At 42.5% G+C, this 15,371-nt stretch overlaps 2 protein-coding genes across 5 annotated transcripts in view; both read left to right on the forward strand.

The window, feature by feature from the left end:
* The window catches only part of ERCC6 (ERCC excision repair 6, chromatin remodeling factor), a 43,398-nt gene extending 40,237 nt beyond the window's left edge, over positions 1-3,161 (forward strand). For all 4 annotated transcript variants that reach the window (XM_054277157.1, XM_054277156.1, XM_054277155.1 and 1 more), the window contains 3 exons: positions 437-638; positions 962-1,040; positions 1,461-3,161. In XM_054277157.1, the coding sequence (XP_054133132.1) occupies positions 437-638; positions 962-1,040; positions 1,461-1,889 (710 nt within the window). In that variant the 3' untranslated portion in view covers positions 1,890-3,161. The remainder of the gene's footprint in view (positions 1-436; positions 639-961; positions 1,041-1,460) is intronic.
* Positions 3,162-9,463: 6,302 nt separating this feature from the next.
* Positions 9,464-14,548, forward strand: LOC128937569 (bone morphogenetic protein 2-like). Its single transcript, XM_054277320.1, has 5 exons — positions 9,464-9,758; positions 9,838-9,980; positions 10,706-10,822; positions 11,988-12,189; positions 13,801-14,548. The coding sequence occupies exons 1-5, from the start codon at positions 9,464-9,466 to the stop codon at positions 14,244-14,246; spliced, it is 1,203 nt and encodes a 400-aa protein (XP_054133295.1). The 3' UTR covers positions 14,247-14,548.
* Positions 14,549-15,371: the final 823 nt, after the last annotated feature.

Raw genomic sequence — 15,371 nt, forward strand, 5'->3', positions numbered from 1 at the left:
GACTTTAATTCCAGTTACAAATTTGCTAATTACCTTGGCACAAACTGTTCAGAGAGATCTGCATTTCTGGATAAAGAAGTATATGCAGTGTTTCTCCTGGATATTTCCAGGATGTAATCAACTTTCATTTACACAAGGGTTTCACTTCTGTCTGTCCTGTCCGTAACAATGGAAATGATCAATTTGCCCACATAATTGCCAGGTCTGTTGTGAATAATGACCTCATCAGCACACCAGAAGTGATTTGCTGTCAGATTGATTACTTAACTGATAAAGAAGGGGGTTCTCTCATTAGAAATTACTATACTGATGTACTTAATATAATTACCCTGAAGAAGGAAAAATGCAATTGTGGCATTCACTTAAAAAGTGAGTATTTGATTTTCACAGAAATTAAGAAATGTCCTTCTTCACCTTTTTTATCCTCTGGTTTTAGGGGTACACAGTGTTATGAAGCATGATGCCATTATGGATGCCTCCAATGCAGATCATGTGCTGGAGGAGGCAGAAGCGAGCAGAGTGGCCCAGGACGCCTTGAGAGCCCTGAGACTCTCTCGTCAGCAGTGTTTAGGAGCTGCTTCTGGTGTGCCAACCTGGACAGGCACGAGTGGTCTTTCAGGTGCACCATCAGGAATAAAGTGAGTTCAGTTCTCACTCTGCTTTCCCAAAAACAGAGGAGTTGCATAGGATGTTAAAGATATACATTTTTTGTCTTAGTATTTGCAGTAACTTGTATCAGTTGTGCATGTTTTATATTTAATATAGACATGAAAGCATATTACAAGCATAGGTAGTCCATTCTGAAGTACAAAGAAAGCATTATTGTTGCACAGAAGAAGAGAGAAACTTAGTAGAGGGCTCTTGAGAACCCTAAAACAAAAACCCAGTCTGTCTTTGAAAAACTGTCATAGTCATTTTGAGAAGGATGTTTCATAGAGTTAATTCTTTCATGCATTTTTAGGAGTCGGTTTGGCCAAAAAAGAAACTCCATGCTGCTTTCTTCACATTCCAGTTGTGCATCAGCTTCAAAGAAGCAGAAGGTAAAAAGCAGAAGCTAACATTTCTATTTTAATAGCTGATATATGTGAATTGTTATGATTTATGTGATAAATCTGACTTAGATGTGTCATACACATTTGTTGTATGATTATATAGAATTCTAGAATTTTTAGTTACCTGCGATTCTGATTTTTTGTTTTGATGAAGTGTAGTTAGATACAGCAGTCACAAATTGCACCATGGTTTGCTTATCTGTCTCAAAACCAGCTAAGCTTTTCTTTTGCTTCTTAAGTTCTAAAATTGAGTCCAGAATACATCACCTCTTTATGGTATATTTCAGATGACCAAGTTCTGAGTGGTGGTGTTTGTTATTTAAGTCTAAACAACCGGCAGATTTTGTTTAATAAATTCTGTGTGTCTCAAAATGCAATTTTCCCCATAGTCTGTGTGTTTATTTGCAGGATGGAGATACAATAAAGAAACAAAATATAAGGAAGTCTAGTTCCAGTGAGCACTTCAATGGAAAATCTGGAGAATCGTCATCCAGTGCTCTGGACTCTTCATCTTTATTAGCTCGCATGAGGGCAAGAAACCACCTTGTTTTACCACAGCAGACAAGGGATGAGGGCGATGAGGACCATCAGCCAGCACCCGCCCCAGTCCCGGGTTCCACGGAGTACGATGAGCTGCTCGTGGATCTGCGGAACTTCCTGGCGTTCCAGGCCCGCGTGGACGGCGAGGCCAGCACCCGGGAGCTGCTGCAGGAGTTTGAGTCCAAGCTGCCCGCAGAGCACTCGTGCGTCTTCAGAGAGCTGCTCCACAACATCTGCACCTTCCACAGGAGCCCCAACGGGGAAGGGGTCTGGAGGCTAAAGCCGGAATTCCGGTGACCCTCCATCAGTGAAGGCACCTCTCTGTCCAGCTGAGCCCCGTTCTCCTCTCTAAGGAGGAACACTGTGTGACTTGGAAAATTTTGAAGTATTTTGTATTCCTGAATACAGTCAGTGGTGCAGGACTTGTTGCAGGCTTAAAGCTAACTTACTTTCTGATTTATACTATTTATATAAAAATGCCATCTACCTCATAGATGAAACAATACAAACTATCAGCACCTTTTCTTCAAAAGAAATCTTAATATAAACGGGGTGAAGAGCATATACTGACCTTTTATTGTAATAAGATCCATGGATGTTGCCGTGGATTGTAAGTCTTTGATTTCTGTGAAATTCTGGAAAACTACTTCCTTGATTTCCTGTTTATTACTTGAATGGCCATAGGGCACACAGTGTGCCATCAAAAAAGAAAAAAAAGGGCAGAGGGGAGGTGATTGTAGTTAGCATGAGAGGTTCACTTGTACTGACAAGTGCAGCAGAATAATTTTCTGTAACTTGCATCAGTAGTGAGAATTTTGTTGTAATGTTTAACTAACTCGGGAAATGATTCTAATGCCATGAATGTTTAATCACAAAAAGTTGAAAGTGTAGCAGGATATTGAGTTAACTGACAATTGACAATTATGGAAAACTTACTAAATTCCAGGGCACCCATTAACACCATAATCAGCAATCCAGTTACAATCCCATACACCACTGGCAAGTGTTTGCTCTACAGTATTTTTTAAAACTGAGGAGACAGTAACTGTTATGTTTGTCACAGGTTGTGGACTTACTAAATGTTCATATGTTTCACTGTGATTTATGGCCAGTTACCTCCTACCACTTAAAATTTGATACCTTGATATGGACTGGGGTGTTAGCTGGTCAGAGGGGGAAGGGTGTCACTGTGTTTTACTCACCATAATCATTTTTGGGCATAGTTGGAGCATATATCAAAGTCAGATGTCATTCATCTAGGAGTAGGGAAAACTTGAACTTACCCAACTGTCAAGAGACTTTTAACACCAATTATTTGTAGCAAATCCAAGTACAACACTGGGTCTGTCTTCAGGGCACTCGTGTACTACACAAGGAAATTTTAAGGTGGAAAATGTGGACAGATTTTGAGAAGAAAACCACATGGTTGCAGCAACATTGAATTACTGTATGGCTTAAACTAGGAATAGTTACCTATGCCTAATGTCCTTCCTATCCCTAAGCTATGGAAATCTGAGCTAGTTTTATCTTTTTTTGTTCACTATGAAATTATCTTGTTTACTTTAAGTGGAAGTATAAATATTCTAAGATGAATGGTGAAACAAGAATACAAACTTTCTTTTTGTAAAAAAAACCAACCTTTTAGAGACTTCCAATTGCTTTTCCTCTTATTTTTGCTCAGTGATAAAGGATCTGTAGAGATTTGCAAGAAATGATCCTTCTTGGCTTTTCAGAAGCTGGAATTAGGCAGGACAGACAATTCAAGAATGTTTATTTTCCTAACAGCATTTGAAGATGGGACTTCTCTTAACATCTCTTTCTCTGATCCCATTTATATTCACTTACATTCCCTCTTTCAAAAACAGGTGAAACAAGGAACTTGGGCTGCAACTGCTGTTGATATGACTTGAAATGCATCAGAAAAAGAGTAAAGACAAACCAATTTTCTGTTTTCTTCATATCTATGCAGACTGTGAATTGGTTTGGGTGTCATATCCCCATATTTTATCCCAGCAGCAAACCAGGAATTCAGCAGTCAGCAAAGCTGCTGTTGTCACCTTAGCTGTTAGTTTTGGTGTCCTGTTTTATTTAAACTCCCATTTTAAAGACATCATTCCTGTATACTAAGGAGACTGTGCAGCTGCTTGATCTGTTAATGTAAATAGACTTGCATGTACTTTTTATAAATTCTTGGCTTTTACAGACTTATTAAAAAAGGAAAAGCAAAAGTGTGTTCTAGAAATCATTGGGCACTGGGAAGAGTGGGCAGGGAGGCATCTTCTCCTATATGCTGTGCACTGACCAAATGATTCATATTATCTGTAATTGTATTTCCATTATCCATACAATTTCAAATTCCTAACTAGCTTTTTTCCAGTACTTGCATTTGTTGAAAATCTTTAAGGACTGAAGAAGTACTAATATAATACTCAAAAATATCTGTAAGTAGTTGATCTCAAAAGCATATGTGATTAAAGATTTACTGATTTATAGATAAAAGATTTCCTAGACTATAATATAGCTACTATTCATTTTAATGTAGTAGAGTTATTTCAGAAAAATTCTACTTTCAGTCCATAAAACATCTGATTTTTGTTGGTTTAGCTTTACCTGTGTAAAGTGAATTCCTTTCACATCTTCACAGAATACCTGAAGCAGTTCCTCACTAACAGTGTTGCATAGTCAAACAAATCTTGTATTTTAGCTGTCTCAGTTTCCAAGTACTCAGTGCTGTAGTTGGTAGTTGCTACTTTATTTGTGCATGATTCCATAAATCACTCCTGTGGAATGTGTGTGTTCTTATATTTTGTTTTCTTACCTCAGTAAAAAAAGGGGATAAAGAAAAATCAAAATACAGATGTTAATTTAGGAATAAAGCTGGGAATAAAACCACTAAATCTTACTAATAAAAGACGTGTCAGCATGGAACAGTGATTATAAACTTAAATTTAAAAAAACATACCACAAGGAACTACTGAAAATATCTTTCCTGTAAAGATGCTAAAAGATGAACACCATGCTACTGTGGGATGTGTACATCCACAGTACCATCCACACAGCTGAGCAGACAAATACAGTTAAATAAAAATCTAGAAAGCTAAATAGCAGAAACTTTGATTTCTCAGTAAGCAGTTGTGGGAACTGTGTACACTGCCTAGGTAAAACCTGCTGAAATGATACTTTAACTGCAGAAGTTAAAACATCATAATTGTTCCTTTTGGTTTCAAGCCATATTTGTAAAGGGGAAAGTAAAAAAATCTTCTTGCTTATGAAGATGTTTTCCCTTGTCCTCCCATCCCATCCTCCTTTTACATTATTCCAGGTGCTTACTCTCCCGTGTAAGTACTCTCCTGTGTTCACCCTTTTGCTGAAGATGTGTAGCCAACCAACACATCTCTGGTATAGAACTAAATTTTGGCATAGAGAAAAAAAGACTTAGCTAAAGGTTGTAGGCCTTTGACTTTTCTGGACAATAATGACCCACCACAAAAGAAATATAAGTTGCTGAATGGATAGATTGATTAGAAATGGTGATTAAAAATGGTATTTTTAAATGCCTAACTTCTGTCTGTGGCTCAGTCTCTTCTCAAAGGGCTGCACCATGTGGAGAATTGAGGCTGTTGCAGATAATAAATGTCATCCTCCAAATAAAGCTATAAAGAAGTAGGGTTTTATATCTGCAAGTTTTGGCTTCAGGTGACAATCTCCTATAGACAGTTGTACTCAAGTCATAAGGTCAGCTTTGCTTCTGATTCCAAGATTGCTAAACGTGGCTAAATGTTGCTGTCTTCTACTGCTGCAATTCTCTGCCTTTCAATGGGCTATAACAGAAGGGAGAAACTTGATTGTTACTTTCTTTTTCTTCTATTCCAAAATAATTTTATTTTTAAAATTAGGAACTGGGTAGATGAATAATTAAACTGTTGGGATAATATCTAACTTGAATTCCTTTTGCATACTGCTGTGATTCATATGTAACACCCAGTCATTACAAGTTTTCTCTCTTGGAGGGAAGAGGTGTTAAGGAACAGTGGAACAGCTCTATCTCAGTGAATCAGCAAGGAAAAATGATGCAATGCCTCTTGTGCTGCTGGTGGCTGTGCCTTCTCAAAAGATATATAAAGATGATAAAAAATTAAGTATTAAGAGACTCCATAGCAATTTTATCCAAATTTGGCATATTTCCAATGTATGGGCTAAGAAATTACTACATTTCTTCCTAATTTTCCCTCATGTTTTACATTTGGTAACATAGTCATTGAGATTAATTTAAAATGTGGAGTAATCTACCTGCCTGGTCTTTTAGGAACAGGAATGTCTGGAATTTCTGCTGTAAACCTCTGGGTACTCTAATTCCTGCATTGGTTTCTCCATCTGATGGATGCAGTCTTTAGAGGGAAACAATACATCTTTCAGGTCCTTCAAAAATGCTTCAAGAAATGATAGCACAGTACAAAGAAGCCCTGGTTGGAAAACCAGGTAATATGGTATTTTATTGTCTAGATCATTAATCCAGCAACTCTGAGTTACACAAAACTATCACAGAAAATTGCTGGGAGTGCAGTTTTTGAAGGGCTTGCATAGGGCACGTGTCTAGGAGTCAGGATGTGCCGGCGAGTCTGCACTTGGGAGTTTATCTCCTCTGGGAGAGATATTTATTTACCTCTTAGATACATGGTAAAAACACTCTGCTACTTAGGGTCATTTATAATGTCCATGTTCCAACATTGAGACTAAATGCTGAATATACTAAATGCTTACTAACTCAGTGGCTCTCTCCATCTACTCACCCTCACGGGATTGCTATTCTGGGCTCTGGGGTGATGTCACCTCTCCTGTTTCACACAGTATTGCTGATGTGCTACAGTCCTGTGCCTTCAGCTGAAACTTGGTAGATGAAGCTTTCCATAGTAATTCTTAACTTGTTCTGGTGGGTGTGGTTTTGCTACCTCTCCTACCACTAAAAGAGGAGTCTGACGTCTTTCATGCAAGGGCCATTATTTTTTCTTTGTTTTAAATGGGCCTAAGCTGCTACAGAACTGAGTGAAACACCTCATGATCTTGCTCCCTGCCTGAAAAATACGGGGGAGACTGCAGAGGATCATTGTTTCATTCACAGAGCAGAAAAGTAATCTTCTTTTCCCCAGAAAGAATAGACCTGTTGTGAGTCATTCAATTTGGAACTACAGAACCAGCACAGAAAACGTAGGAAGTGTCAGGCAGCTGTGTTAAAAAGCACCTTCCAGCCTGCTCTACCCGTGCAATAACCATGCTTTTTCAATATTGCTATGCTAGATTCATCACAATGGCATCAAAGACAATGTGGCAGGCCATACAATAAATACCCCCATTGTTACCCATGCACTATACCTGACAGCCAGATGATTGTGAACTCTTCAGACCCAACAAGCTGTTCATCCAGTCATTTGAGAGAGAAGGGAAAGCAATGCCAATGCTAAACTCTAGATAATCTACCTAAAATTTTAAGTTAACTACCTATCATAGTTCCCTACAGATTCACAGCTTTTCCTGGGCTCCCAAAGCCACATTGCTCACAACACCTAAGTTGAGAGAACCTATTTTTATTGTACAGAACAGGGAGGTAGAAGCTTTGCACTAATTGCAAACCAGGACTTAGAATCATCAGAGGAGCTATGACCAACTCCTGCATAAGGCTTACATAAGTGGTGAGTCATGCAGTCTTACAGAAGAATAGGGAGGGAGGCTTTCATTATGTTGTTTGCCTAATCAGAAATATGAAAATAAAAGAACACAGCACTCAGTGGGTTATGTTTGGCTAACTGTAGGCTGAAATTTCTGCAGTTGCACTACGATAGAGACATTTCTTTGTTTGTAGTCCCAGCTTATATTAAACAGAGAGGATTTTTTTCATAAATTTTTGCCTCTGGGGCAGAATTAAGGTTCTTAGGGAACCCTAGCTATGTGTTCCCAGGCATTAATGTCTGGAAGCAGCACCATGAGAGTAAGAATGAAGGTATATGCCTAGAGAGAATACTGGGAGTAAATTAAGAGACCCAAGGGCAGGGTAGAGTTTGTGCGGATAAGAATGTGAAGAAGCAGTAAAGGGGGAGCAAAGCTTTTTAGGTTGACTGAAAAACAGTGTAGTGATGATTTCTCCTGTCTTACTAGTCTTTTTCCAAGCTCTCAGGCAGGCAGCTGAATGGGCAGTATTCTATTCAGCACTGTTGTTAGGCATGAGCTGAGATACCTGCAGCCCTTTCAAGACAACTGGAGAATTGTGAGGATCAAAGTTGGCTGAAGTTTTATGTGCAGCAACAGTGCTCTTTACACTGGTCTGATTAACCCACCACTGCTTCTCATTTTCCTCCACTCATCTTTTGCACTTCATGGGGCAAAAATTCGGGACTGTGTGGAGCTCTGGCCTCTTTTGTCCCCACCGTATTATCCTATAGGTCCATCTGGTTGCTCAATGCAAATACTCCTGTCTAACATCGTGTGGCTAAGCAGAGGAGCCAGTAGACATTTTTATCTGCCCCACAAAATATCTCCCAATACTTTCCTGCCTGGAAAGAGAACACAGCACAATGTGGCACAAGAACCATCAGGAAGGCACTGCTGCACGAACCATCAGGAAGCTCTATTTGCTCCTCTGTAAGTTGCCAGACTGCCTTGAAAAGCACGACTATGCAGGATCCTTAGGGCTGGGGTTGGTTCGTTTGGGTTGGTTTTCCGTTTTAGTATTTATTTGGGGGTGTGGAATCCCTTTCATCAACCAAGGGGTGGGGAATAACAAGGCAAATTATTGAAAGCTAGTTGACTCTGGGAAATAGTTAAGCCTTAAAATAGCTCGTCAGAATGTGTGTGTATTCCTGCCCCTATCCCTGAATACTTGGAAGCCTGACTGTTCTTGCTGCAGTGCACTGGCAGAACCCTGGACTCTGTCCTTAAAGCCTCCTCACCAAGGGCCGCTGTAGGGCCGGAGTTTGTGCCTGGGGAGCTGCAGCCTCCGTCCTGCAGCCCGGCCGAGCCCCGGCACTGCGGCCGCACCAGCGTCCGATGTGGGACGGGAAGGAGCCGGGGATCCCGGGCATTCCGCGGGCTGTGGGATGGGAAGGAGCCGGGGATCCCGAGCATTCCGCAGGCTGTGGGATGGGAAGGAGCCGGGGATCCCGAGCATTCCGCAGGCTGTGGGATGGGAAGGGGCCGGGGAAAGTGCCGGGGATCCCGGGCATTCCGCGGGCTGTGGGACGGGAAGGAGCCGGGGATCCCGGGCATTCCGCAGGCTGTGGGACGGGAACGTGCCAGGGAAGGTGCCGGGGATCCCGCGCATTCCGCGGGCTGTGGGACGGGAAGGGGCCGGGATCCCGGGCGTTCCGGAGGCAGGGAAGTACAGAAGCTCATGCCCAGGTTCCAGTATACTTTTTATTGCTACGGCAACGACAGGAAACCACCTGGGCTCAGCAATCTCCAAATCAAAGCCTCTTTTGGCTGAAGGAAAAAAAAAAAAAAAAAAAAAAAAAAAAAAAAAAAAAAAAAAAAGAGACGGCCGATTGAAAGGCTGGGGGTTTCGCAAGTACGGTGCTCTTCTGTTCTGCGCTGACACCCTGACACCTGGCCGTGTCCCCGGCAGCCCGAGGCGGCCGCTCCGATGCCATCGAGCGCACGGCGCTGCCCCATTGAGCCCTTAAGCGCCGCTGATGGCCCGGGCGCGGCGCAGCCGCCCCTGCCCGGGGCCTTTGGCCCTCGGGGCTGCGCGCCCTGAGCTGCACTCGGCTCTCCCGCCTGGCCGCGCCCAGCCGGGCCGGGCCGGGCCCGCCGCAGGGCCGCTGCCCCCTCACGCAGCGCGGTCACGGCCGCGGGGCGGCCCGGCCGAGCCCGCGCCGCCGTCCATGGCGACCCGCCCGCCGTGGCTGTGGCTGTGGCTGTGCCTGGCCGGGCTGCTGAGCCTGCGGGCGGCCCGAGCCCTGCCCCTGCGGCCCGACCCGCGGGACGCCGTGCTGGCCGCGGCCTTGCAGCGCCTGCGGGAGGTCTTCGACATCGAGGAGCTGCCGCCCGACGTGCTGCCCCGCAAGAAGCCGCCCCAGTTCATGGTGGATCTCTTCAACAAGGTGGCCGACGCCAACGGCATCACCCGCGCCCCGGGGCTGCTGCAGGGAGACGTGGTGCGCAGCTTCGAGGACCGAGGTGGGCCCGGGCGGTGAATCCGGGGGAGGGGGCAGGCCCGAGGGCTCTGGCAGTGTTCCTAAAGAAGGGTCTTTTCCAGTTCACGTAGACCACCACCACTTCTACTTCGACATCAGCGCCATGGAGAGGAGCGAGCAGATGCTCAAAGCCGAGTTCAGGGTCTTCAAGCTTAAGAGGGCAGCACATCGGTCCAGAAGGTCCGACACGCAACACTTCTGCAAAGTAAGTGGGAAAATAGTTAAACGCTTAATTCTGCTATTTTTGTTAATAATACTGAAAATAAGGAGTCCAACTAAGTGTCACACAAACCTGCTTTGTTGTTATTTTTCTTTTGTCATCCTCACTTTTTCTTTGCCACCACCATGCAGAAGTAATCTAAAGTTTTGACTTTGCCTTTATGCTGGCCTGTGTGCTATGGCAGTGAGCCTTCCCTAAAGATACCAATGTCAGACCTGACTCAAATGTACTTTTCTGGGATTTGAGATATTTCGAAATTCGAATTGAAATTTATCTGCTGGAGCTGCTCCGAAAAGTAGTAATAACAGCCAGGGATTCATGGGAAAACAAGGCGGTGAGGAAACTGAGTGTGTGTATTCCTCTGGCAAAGGGCAGAATTGGACATTTTGCAGACCTGAAGAAAAATATGAGGAGGAACAGGAGACTTTGACGGTGTCAGGTGTTCAAAACAGGATAGGGATGGTTAGGATAATTTTCTGTACTACCTATATCTGGTATTCTGCCTCTGAACACATTTAGAAGCAGATGTATGTAGCGATAACTTTTTCTGTTAAACTGTCCCAAATCTACTTTTTACCTCTTTTAGAATGATGGTACAGTTTCATAGCTGTGATGTAGCAGAAACCTGCTTAATCTTCATCCTCCTAGTTTGCTGTAAGAACAATCAAATTAATTTCTTCTTGGTTTTGTTGTATATTGCTGTTATTTAGGTGGAAGTGTATGAGCTCTTAGAGGGTGAAAATAAGCCACAGAAAAAGCATCTCATTGCATCAAGATTATTGTCCCTCTACACGGAAGGCTGGGAAGTCTTCAACGTCACACAGACAGTAAGCAGAAAAGTCTGACTTAATTTTTTTTCTTAAACTCTTGAAATGACACCTTATAACTCCAGCATTGCCATTAGGCTGGGTTTTGAGGTCAGTTCAAACAGGACAGCAGCAGAGGGAGAAGCTTTCTCTCTACCCTTAAAAATACACCCAGTGCTACCTGGAATAAAGAAGTGTTTATGAGCTGCGAGGAGCACAAGCATGGCGAGAACTGAGTAACCCAAACCTAGCCGATTAAGGGACGTCAGGCCAACACTGATTAAAACCTTGTGTTAGTCTTTAGACTGCCAAAGCAATTGGCATTGGTTGCCTTCTAACAGTAGGTTTTAATTTCTCCTTTTATTCTGGCAGCATCTCTGTAGAGCAGTATTGCTTCAACATTGTGTTTCCGGAGTTTGTCATGGTTGGGTTGCCTGTCATTCAGCTTCCTCCATAGACTTCTGTATCTGTGAGCTTCAGGATCTGCTTTGTAGCTATCCATAAATTGTAACAGTAGGTGAATGCCTTTCCATAGCAAAAGAACCCACACGTGGATTAAAGCTACTCTGGGACGGTGCTTTTCATTGCCTAAGCTTTATGATCAGGCTGAACAGCATGCTTGGATGATTGGTTGAGTTCCCTCTTAAATCATGATATTCCTGCTAGAGAATGACCTGGCCTAATCGATCAGTGTGCAATTATAACAATTAGATAAGTAAATTTGCTTGATTGTGAATTTCTTCAAATGCCATGTTTTTTTAGATTTACATAAGTCTTAACGTATGAAAAATCTGGAGAGTTCACATTACTGTGTTCAGATTGCTATGAAAAATAAATTCCTGCTGAAAGTCAGAGACAGCTTATTTTAATATTAAAAAGTGTTGAGTGTACACTCAAGTGTTCACTGGTAAATCCTCTGAAATTAATTATCTGTATGTAAATGTAGCTTTTGGGAATGCTTATGCTATTTTGTATTTTAAGTGTTGAATTACTTGTTTAAATATTCAAGTCAATGGAGTCTCAGCTATACAGTTATCTCACTTCTATTATAATATATGTCCTTATGCTCTCCTCGCTTTTTGCCTATTCTCTTTTCCTAATATAAACTTATTATAAACATTGCTTAATTATAATGCTGTAATTAGAATATTGAAACAACATTTTTTCTTTTCCCTATCTTCACCAGGTTTCCAAGTGGGTTGGAAACAGCAGCTCCAACCATGGCTTTTGGATAACTGCGACATATGTTTCCAGCAATGGAATGAAACACGACGTGGTTACGTTTGCCAAGAGCCAGAGCACTTTGCAGGAGAGCAGAAATGCTCTCCTTGTTCTCTTCACCAACAGTAACAAACGGAGGTCTCACAGCTTCCTACCCTCTGCTACAAGTAAGTGCACTTTTAGAATATGGATTGCCTGCTCATCTTCTGTCGCCTCCTGCTACCTCATGTACACCTAACCTCAGTTATTTATTTAGTTTAGTGCAGTATTGAACCGGTTTGAAGTTTTGCTTTGTCAGTGATCGAAATTTGATTTGATAGTCCTTTCTAGTAGGTCACCAGCACCCTAAATTGCCCCTCCCCTCACAAAAACTGTGTGTGCCAGAAATATTCATTAGTCCTAATGAGAATCGGGTTTATTTTGTTTGTAAAGGGATGGGAGTTCTATTTTTTAAGTACTGCTTATATTATTTTTGTGGTGGTTAAATTTGCATGAAAATTGTATGTTAGGTTTATACTGAAAAAAACCTCAGTGACCTGGAATGCTTTGTCAAAACTCTGGTAAAGTATCTGTAAGTAGAGTCATTAAGTGTAATTTTAAGAGTGAAAGAGGTTGTTAAACAAGCAATTTGAACTTCTCTGTCCTTGGTTTTTAAGCACATTTTTAACTTCAGTGACTAATTAGCATTGTGACTAAAGGCTGCTTTCATCAAAGACAACGCCCTAGTGCCTTAAAATACAAAACAGTGTCTTACCTCTCCCATTGGCCTTAATGTCAAGTCAGCTGAGGCTGGATTTTAGGGCCTGATAAATGCAAAGAGCTTGAAGGAGGGGCAAAAATCATGCTGTTCTGGCTTTCCAGGCTTTCCTGGTAAACGGTTGTATTTGCATATTAGAAGCTAGGTAGAACAATATTAAGAAACAGGTGGTGAAATTGATTAGAAATATAATTTAAAAATTAGGCTGGTCTGTTTATTTTTGTTTTCCAAATAAAAATTGATAGTGCAATCAATTTCTAGATCTAGTTTAATGAGCATCAAGCTCTGCACTGTGTCAGGATTGAGAAATTTCTTAACAAAGAAACTCTCCAGACCTGCCCATTGTTAATGGTCAGTGACCACACAGGTTGTTCTAGATATCAGTGAGTTCCAGCTTGTGTACATGCATCTGTATGGATCCCAGGGCTTCTCAGAAGGTACTTTAAGAAAGCATCCTATTGTCAGTACACTTCATTCCTTAGCAGTGTTCTGTAAACCTGGTGGTGGTTTTTTCTAGGATCAAAAATTTGAAAAATAATTTTTTTTACGATGTTACTTTGCACATTACCAGGTTTCTGCACATTCTGCTTTGCAAGTGTATGGGTATAGCTCTTGGGAGAATACTGGAGAGAAAAAGGCTGTGATCTCCACCCTCTGTTAGCACTGCCCAGAATAATGTGTGTTGTAGGAGTGGCTGTATGAAGGCAGTTAATACCATTCTGACTAGATTCAGCCCTGAAGAGGAACTGTGGAGTTCAGAATATTTAGTAGATCATTGTGGGTTTTTTCCTATTTCTGCTGAATTGGGGCTTTTCCAAGACACAAGATTTGACAGATTAGGAAGTATTGCTGAAGTGGCAATTGAATACACACCCCTGCTGGTACATTCACAGGTTAGGTGCAGTTTTAAAATCTGCTCTGAAGGCTTCGATGTAGATTTGCTTAATAGACTTTCACACAGAATACTGTACTTTGTAGATGAACTTTGTTTGTGAAATATTAACATACAGCTTCCTTTCAGAATCAGAAGCAAACCACCCTGCCAAATCTTCACATGTTCCTGGTGACACTGCTGTCATGGAAAGCAGCAGTGCCAGCCTGAGCAGGAGACCCCGGGCTGCTGCAGCCCCTGCTGCCAGGAGCCCCTTGGCAGCATGTCACAGAAGGGAGCTCTATGTGGACTTCCATGCCATTGGCTGGTCAGGATGGATTATTCACCCAAGTGGATACAATGCATTTTACTGCAGAGGATCCTGCATCTTCCCTTTGGGGGAAAGTCTAAATGCAACAAACCATGCCACAGTTCAGTCCATTGTTTATACACTGAAATTGTCTCAGGATGTCAGCATGCCCTGCTGTGTGCCAGATGAATTGAAGTCCCTCAATCTTCTCTACTTTGATGACAAACAGAATGTCGTCCTTAAAAATTATAAAGACATGGTGGCAACAAGGTGTGGTTGTCATTAGCAAGACTTCTTTTTTCTCTGCATTTGTGTGCACCTGGATTCAGTTCCCCGTTTGCCACTGAAGATACTAAAGGAGATGGCATTTCAGTTTACAGGGCAGGAGAGACAGAAACTGGTCTGTGCTTCAAATCCTTCTCCTCTCATCATGGCTGTGGAAAGGTGGCTGGCTTGTGAAGACCTGAGGACTTCAAGACCTCCATGGAGAACTCTTTGAGTGCCTGTTCACCAAGGAAAATATTAAAATCAGGAACTTACTATGTGAAGGAGTTGAAGCACATTAAGTTGACTGTTCAAATTAAGGTCTTGTTCTGTATACCAAGGCTCAGAATTTCTAGTGATTTAACAGGCATGGCATGCTGCCTCCATCCAGGATGGGATGCAGGTGTCAGTAGCACAGCCCTAATCAGTTTTGGATGCACAGTCCAGTGGGGATGTGCAGTCCTACTTTGAGCTTTCAGGGTAAGTATTTGCCCAGAGCTAATTTCAGAGGTTTCTGCCATTTGCAGATCATGCATTACCAGGAAATGGACTTCTTCCCCTGAGCTTTATGCAGCTCTACCAAATGCAGAGAACTCCTCATAAGTCCCCATGGGACTTGCTAGCCAGTCTGAAGGAGCCCATGGGTCAGTATTTGTCTGGGAATCATACTTGGCTTCTAACTCAGGGCTGCAACTCTGTAAGGTGAGGCAGTGCCTGTCCCTGTAATGGCTGTCAGGGTATGTGGCACCAGAGACTGCCTCTGTGTATTTGCTGTACTGTGGGATCCTAAGCTTGGGTCAGAATCCTCGTGGTTTAGTAAGAAGAAAGAAAACCATGAAGCTTTGGAGGTCCATGAGAATGTGCTAGATACTGGCGTGGTCTGGTGTCTGAGGCAAGTTTTGTTAGAATGCACAATGTACCTGCTGATTCCCTCCCTTCTTTGAGGAATAGAGGGCACAGGCTTGGATGGGGCCCCTTGAGATCTTTCAGTCTTGCTGCATTTTCCTGCAGGTAACCAGCTCATTGCCATTCCTCAGTCAATTCATTGAGGTGTATCTTAAGCCTGGTTGGTTTCTTGTTTCCATGAACCCTTGAAGGAGGCTGACCTCTCACAGAATGTGGCATCTCCCATGGCTAGAATCTTCAT

This window comes from Melozone crissalis, unplaced genomic scaffold (genome assembly GCF_028551555.1).
Source record: "Melozone crissalis strain CALT ecotype California unplaced genomic scaffold, PUWL_Pcris_2 ptg000019l_1, whole genome shotgun sequence".
Lineage (NCBI taxonomy): Eukaryota > Metazoa > Chordata > Aves > Passeriformes > Passerellidae > Melozone > Melozone crissalis.

Coding starts and splice junctions, on each gene's coding strand:
- LOC128937569 (XM_054277320.1), top strand. CDS start 9,464: ATGGCGACCCGCCCGCCGTGGCTGTGGCTGTGGCTGTGCCTGGCCGGG. Junction 9,981..10,705: donor ACACGCAACACTTCTGCAAA/GTAAGTGGGAAA, acceptor GCTGTTATTTAG/GTGGAAGTGTATGAGCTCTT. Junction 12,190..13,800: donor CTTCCTACCCTCTGCTACAA/GTAAGTGCACTT, acceptor GCTTCCTTTCAG/AATCAGAAGCAAACCACCCT.